The 7198-nt window shown below is 41.9% G+C and overlaps 1 protein-coding gene across 2 annotated transcripts in view; it reads left to right on the forward strand.

Annotated features, from left to right (window-relative positions):
- Positions 1–1147: 1147 nt before the first annotated feature.
- Positions 1148–7198, forward strand: part of bcl11ba (BAF chromatin remodeling complex subunit BCL11B a) — a 54760-nt gene continuing 48709 nt past the window's right edge. For both annotated transcript variants that reach the window (XM_042072142.1, XM_042072143.1), the window contains exon 1: positions 1148–2055. In XM_042072142.1, coding sequence (XP_041928076.1) covers positions 2001–2055 — 55 coding nt within the window. In that variant the 5' untranslated portion in view covers positions 1148–2000. The remainder of the gene's footprint in view (positions 2056–7198) is intronic.

The raw sequence follows: 7198 nt of genomic DNA on the forward strand, positions 1-7198 counted from the left end.
CTTTATGTCTTCCACACATATTCTCCTCCATTAGAAAAAACTTAACTCTTCTTGCACTTAAATATTTGGCAATATTCCTGAACACTGCAATGATATTGTTCATCTATCTGTAATAACTCAAATTCTTCAGCATTGCATTGCATTGTTTGCTCAAAGGCCTCCCTCGTTCTTCAGTCAAGACATGGTTGGATAAAGTGGGTTTTATCTGTCGTCTTAGCTGCTGCTTTCACTGAATTTGTACTTATTTAAATGTGGTGTATTTTCCATATACGAGTTTTGAACTTTACAAGACAGTTTTATTGCATTTTTTTTGTATCTTATAGATGGCCACAGTGCGTTTATGGGGGAATGATTATAGCGATGATCATTTAGGCTACCGTGAGAGCTGTTTAGAGTACAAGTCTGACACGGGTGGTCCGTGTGCACTTGTCTCGTAAATGTCATTATCTACACTGCACTGACATTTCATTAAATTTGACAAAACTTCCTTTTCTCACCAACGTCCACTTTATGCTGTTGTCTATTCTAACAGGGAGACCGTTCAATGGACTAACTGATGCAATCTTCGAACAAATACGCAGAGGAATTGCCAGGAGTCTGTTCACTTGCAATTCTGCAAATAATCAAATAAACGGAGTTACTGATCCCATTGACCTATGTGTGTAACAGTGTTATTTTTTTACATAAATAGTGAAATGAACATAAACATTAAACTGACAACGTGGTTTATCGCTTGGGGTCTCTGGTAGGTTTGTCTGCGGGTGGCCATATAGGCCTGCAATTACTTTGACACGATGCTACAACTGGTCAGTAGGTCAAACAAAGTGTGCGTATTAATATCATATACCCCAATTCTTCAAAATGTAGAGTTTGTAGAAACTTATTGTGTAGGCGCAGATCAGCAGCGCGGGCAGATAATGGGACCAGGCTCTGCTCCTCAGATGACAGCAGCGAGCAGTGTCCGTGCTTTCTCCTCCACTCCGCACCGCTGTTATGGTGATCCGATAGTTGTGAAAAGCCACCACTAGTCGCCCCCAGTGCTCTTGCAGTCTCCAATTCTTCTTTCCCACTGTAGACTTAACGTCACGTCCGCACTTGAACTTGAATTTTATCCCATTGTACAGAGGCAGCCCTCACCACAGAGAGACAGAGAGCTCCCGGTGAAGCAGGACTCCGCCATCTTCATAGAGAAAAGAAAGGTGGAAAAGCCAGCAGGTCTTGATTTATTTGGCAGAAGGGCGGCAGTCAATGTCACCAGTCTCCACAGAGCCGAGCAAGGGGAGCGTTTGCAAGGAGTTGGACTGACTGAAAAAGTAGCTGACATTGCACGCAAAAGGCGAGTTCTAGTGTCCTGGGAGAAGTGACCATCGCTTGCTGAACCCAAATACTGTGAAGAAATTGGGATTTAAATTTTTATTTGATCATCAGCCCATTATTTCTTTTTCATCCTTGTGGAGAAATTGCAGAGCCGCTGATGAGCAACATAGTTGACTGGACGGAAAGAGGTATTGAACAAACCTAAACTGTCAGAACGCAGTGGGCATCATATTTGACATTTGACAAGGTACACCGACATTTTTTGCTGGTGTGTTCACAACTTTCAGTCCCGGGCGTGAAACATCAAGGATATTTTTTTCGCCTTTTCGTCCTCGGACAGATTGCGTTTATCACACACCTTAACCAAATGTGTTAGTCACAGAATCCCTTACAGCGAAGACAGCGCGAGCGCGCGTGTGAGTGTGTGTGTGTGTTTGTGGACACGCGCGGTCGTATAGGGCGCAAAAGTGGACAGTGGGGACGAAGCGCAAAGACTCTTCAGTTCTTCTGACCAAAGGACTCCTAGATCCGTCCGTCTGGCGGTCCAACGCGCAAGCAGTGCCAGTTTCGTGGGGGTCCCGGGAAAAGTTAGCGAAAGGAAACGAGGACCACGCAAAGGAGAGGAGGCAGCCGATCAATCCTTGTGCAGGTCACCGGGCGATGCCAGTGTAAATGCCAGGGCAATGTCCCGTCGCAAGCAGGGAAACCCACAGCACTTGTCACAAAGAGAAATAACACGTAAGTCTTCTGCTTACATTTCATCTTTATGTGAAGTTACTGCATTTGCTGGAGGATATTACGCATTGATTTACAATTGTTTTACCAAGATAACGCCGTAATATAGATCACCAAAGCTTAGACTTGCCATGCTATAGGCTTCTAAAGTGCGCAAAAAGATTACATTTGGATTAAATAAATTGACTTACAACAAAAAGTAATTTTGTTCGTAAATAATTTGTCGCGTATTATATATCTACAGCACAAAGTAGGCTTTATAGCACAGACATAACACTGGTCTCCAACATGCGATTCCTGGATAAAGTATGGTATTAATCTGTTTATCAGATAATGTTGGTGGACTTTTCTTATAGAATTGTTTGGCTACTTACTGAAGTTTTCAGTCAGGCCTACACTTCTTCCACAATGAAGTAGCCTACTATACTTACACAAATATTTGGAAATAATAAAAAGTTTCAAACAAGCCTAATAAAAACACACTCTTTACTTTTTAGTATTAAACCGAGAAGGTAGTGTTGAGGAGTTAAAAACTGTATGTCACACTGACAATGTTAAACGTAGGCTATACTCTTTCTCTTTTGAATTATGAAATGGATTACTACGAAGAGGCCAACCATTTAACTCAAGCGAGTCTTAACTACTGTAAAGGCCCGTCGGGATATATCCATTTAAAGTTCATAGTTAAAACGCCTATTTATTCTTTCCATTTTTGGAAAGAATAAGTGTCGCATTAAATATAAATACAAATATCGATACACATATTTGCATCAAAACTCCACGCTTTGTTAGGACATTTTGATAGAAAACGTGTAACTTGTTCAGTGTTTCCAGCCTTAGAGGTGTGAATCTCATGCTTTGGTTGAAGCCCCTTATGTCTCAATAAAATATATTAATGCAGTACAAATTTTTTGAACCTTTATTAAAGCGTGGGAGATCTCATTCAGTTCAATTGTCCAATGAATATTTCTTAATTCTGCAAATGTTACTCGAGATTCACCATAACAAGTAAACCGGAAAAGGGTTTTATATAAAGCGATAATTATATTGTTAAATTGCTCCAATGAAAATCGGTTTAAATCATATCTTTCAAATCAAGGTCTTAGCCTACTGGTAACCTATAATGTACAATTCAAGTATAAGCCTCCGCTTGGAGAAAGTAAACATTCCATGGGTCACATTCAGAGAATACTCGAACATTTTCCTATCATTTTTCATAAAATATGTGGATGAAATTAAGTTACGTTGAGACCTTGATACCGCTATGTCTCAAAGGCCTCACACAACGAGCATCTGAACTATTCTGATATATGTTTTTTTAGGCTTCCTGTGAACACTTTACAAAATAGATCTCAGTAAATGGACTGAAAGGCTTTTCTCTCCACTGAACAATCCTCTGTGTCGAGAAAAGCATAGGTAGCGCCAAGTGGTGTGAGCAGGCTAAACCTACTAAAGTGAGTAGTACTGCTGTCCAACTGTGCGTGTTCCAGGTAAAACTATCCGCATTCCCAAATTATGGAAATTAAACAACAATATGCGACTTGTTGATTTCTGTGGCTGCAATTTGAAATTATTGATTGGAGGCACATTGCTTTAATTCAGCATATTTTAATTTACAGGCACGCAACATTTGCAACGTTTTACTCAAAACCTGCGCAAGTTCGTGTATGTATTAACAACAACAACAACAACGGCAACAAAACATAGCGTACAACTTCTGTATCTACTTTTTCGACTGAGCCCCTTTTGAGAAGACACGACCGAGAGGTCTTCTCAGCGTTCAAGTGTAGTCTACATGTTTAATGTAGATAATTTGGAACAGAGGTCCGTGATGTCATCCCACCCAAATCTGTTTTGTGTTGTGAGGGGTTAGGACTGTGTATGCAGCACATTCTAACCCCACACACCATTCCTTCCTTCATGGGCTAATTACTTTGTGTGTGTGTGTGTGTGTGTGTGTGTGTGTGTGTGTGTGTGTGTGTGTGTGTGTTTGTGTGTGTGTGTGTGAGAAAGATGGAGAGAGAAAGAAGATAGAGAGAAAGAGAGACTAAGCTACTCCACTCATAATTATTTGCTTTCATTCACAGTACAGTTCACAAAGCATTCGTTTCTAGTCTCTTTATTCCACTGCAGAGAAATGTTGGCTCCTCATGTTAGTCTTCTATTCACCACGTTCTGCTCTTTCTGGCCATGTAACATGCACCTATCAGAAGAATAATAGCACAGAGGCCAGCCTAGGTTGAGAAGCAGCGGAGTGAAGTCAGTGTACAACTAGGCTGTGCTCTCTGTTCCCACAGAGTGCATGCTTTTGCAAGGCATGCACAACGCAGTTGCACAACGCAAGATCCTTATGATTTAGGTAGCACATAAACACTTCACTAAACTGCATAACTTCAGAGACAGACAGACAGACAGACAGACAGGCAGGCAGGCAGGCAGGCAGGCAGGGAGACAGACAGACAGGCAGGCAGGCAGTAATTGTGGTGGAGGATCTTTTTGCCGGTGATGTGTGTGTGTGTGTGTGTGTGTGGAGTGGAGTGGAGTGGTCCTCTGGCCTTTGAGCAGTCAGCACAGCCCATCAGCTCACAGCATGGACACTGGTAGAGGAGATTAATGTGGCGATTGAGCTCGGGAGTGGTCTGATTACGGCCGGTGAGTTTGCTCAAGCAAACCCTGACCGCCTCCAGAGAGCCCAAAGAGTCCCAGCTGGGTGATCTGGCCCTTGATGTCCCCCCTCTCCTGCTGCACATGCAGACGCAGAGGCTCAGGGGCTACGCTCAACGGAGGAGTAGATGGAGAGATAGATAGAGAGAGAGAGAGAGAGAAAGATAAGCTGAGAGAGAGAAAGAGAGAAAGAGTGAGACAGAGAGAGTAAGAGTGAGAGAGAGAGAGTCAGTGAGTGAGAAGTGATGTCATCTCCCTGACTACCTTCCTTTCTTACGCACTGAGTGTATGGCTGCGTAGCTAATGAATGGAAGCCATCTGACACACATATACATATAGTTGAGATACTGTATGTATTGTATGGCTGCGTAGCTAATGAATGAAAGCCGTCTGACACAGACATGATGACAGAGCTCTGCTATTAGTCTACATGCTTTCAGAAGGCTGGGATACTGTAGAAGAGTATACTGTGGGCACATAGACACCCTTACGCAGGGCCATATCGGAGCCCCAGGGGTGAACTCGCTGGGTGGACTTAGCTGGGATATTCACACACAGGATACATAGAGATGGAGTAATCCCTAGACTTTAGGAAATAATTGGTGTCTTTAGTCCTGGGCTGGATGCATTCTTGCGTGTACACACACACACACACACACACACACACACACGCACACACACACACGCACACACACACACACACACACACACGGTGTCAGATGCTGTGCACAAGCACGAGGAGACTAAATGCAAGTAGACCATGAGTACTGTGTGTCATAGCTGAGAAAATATGTCTACATCAACACTGTCCTTTATGTCACCTGGCTCCCATAGCACCCTATTGAGACAGGTTTGTAGTGCATGCACTCGTTTAAATACAGTATAGAAATATCAGTTTATTTCTCCAGACAACATTTTACTAGTGACATCAGCTAGTGTGTGTTGTGGGTGTTGGCATTATCTCTTCATATCAGTGCATCTCAGCGTTTTGCCTTCTTGTTGTCTTCAGTTTTGTGTAGCGTTCCATGGATCCTTAAAGGTCAATCGAGTGATTTTGTTCATTCTTTGTTCATTTCTCTCACCACCGTGATTCCTTACACACACACACACACACACACACACACACACACACACACACACACACACACACACACACACCTCCATGATTCCTTGCTTCTCTTTAATATGTGTATTATTGCTTAGCTTCATCACTGCTACGTGTCAGAAATATTTTGTGCTCAGAAATACATACAGTTGAGATGTGGTTGTATTACAAATCATAGCTTACCATAATGTGTGTGTGTGTGTGTGTGTGTGTGTCTGTCTGTCTGTCTGTGGGTCATGCTGCATACTAAGGATATAACAATATATATACCAACCCGTATAAATATTTCTGCTTTGTGAAACTTTCTGGTATTATTTTTATAGATAGCTTTGCCCTGTCCATTTGACTATGGTTATGGTTATGGTTATATGATTTAGCAGACTATATGTGTATGAAGTGTAGTTTGCTATTTACACACTTAATCGCTATGTAAGTGGTTTTCGATGGCGCTAGATGAACCGTTGCAGTGTAGTTAAATCAGCGTACGTTTAAATGGATGGCTTCCTGTGGTCTGTGGCACATAAAATGTAAGGCTTCTCTTTTTCATGCTCATTCTGTTAAGAAAGTAGATCAGATGCCATATGTAGATAAAGAAAGCGAATTAAATCATGTACAGATATAAACACAATTTTTAGAAAAAAGCTCAAAAAGGTTTTTGCATCCCATTTGAAATGTAATATAGAAATAGATATAGCTCCCAGGTTAGTATGTTACCTGGACAAAACTTTGAATGTGTGCAATGAAAAATGTCAGATAAGAGTAAGATGCATATTTTACAGCTCATCACACAATACACCGGATGAAAACATCACTACTTTCCTTTTTGACTTAGACCAGGAAATGACAAAAGGCATCAATAATGTGACAGTTTCATTCTTACATTAATGATTTTTTTTTTTACAGTATCGTATACCTCACAGCAGAAATGAGAATTTAATTACAAATGCAATAACACAAAACTGTCAAATAAATTTTTGACAACAATGTGATAAACTGCACATGCTCTTCACAGTGTAGTAAAATATCTCCATGTGTCTTCGTCAGTAACTTCCCCGTAATTTGAGGTCGAGGTTGTAGTCGGTCGAGGCCTCTGGTGATTCTTCAGCCGAACCCTTGCATTGCTGCCGAGCAGCTGAGACGCCTGAAGCCGGCGTGCTTGCTCTGACCTGCTAGGGGGAGCTCTTATTCTGTGCCACTCAGAGAAAGGCACTGGTTCAAAAAGTCTCCAAAACATGTTGCCTAAATCTGTTGGTGTAGGGGCGAAGTTGACGAAACTTCTGTGCATAGATGTTTCAGATAATATTGCCATTAACACACTCGGTGCAGACTCTAACTGTCAACGCCTCAACTCAGCAGCTGGTCTTACAACATCCTCAC

This window comes from Alosa sapidissima, chromosome 19 (genome assembly GCF_018492685.1).
Source record: "Alosa sapidissima isolate fAloSap1 chromosome 19, fAloSap1.pri, whole genome shotgun sequence".
Lineage (NCBI taxonomy): Eukaryota > Metazoa > Chordata > Actinopteri > Clupeiformes > Clupeidae > Alosa > Alosa sapidissima.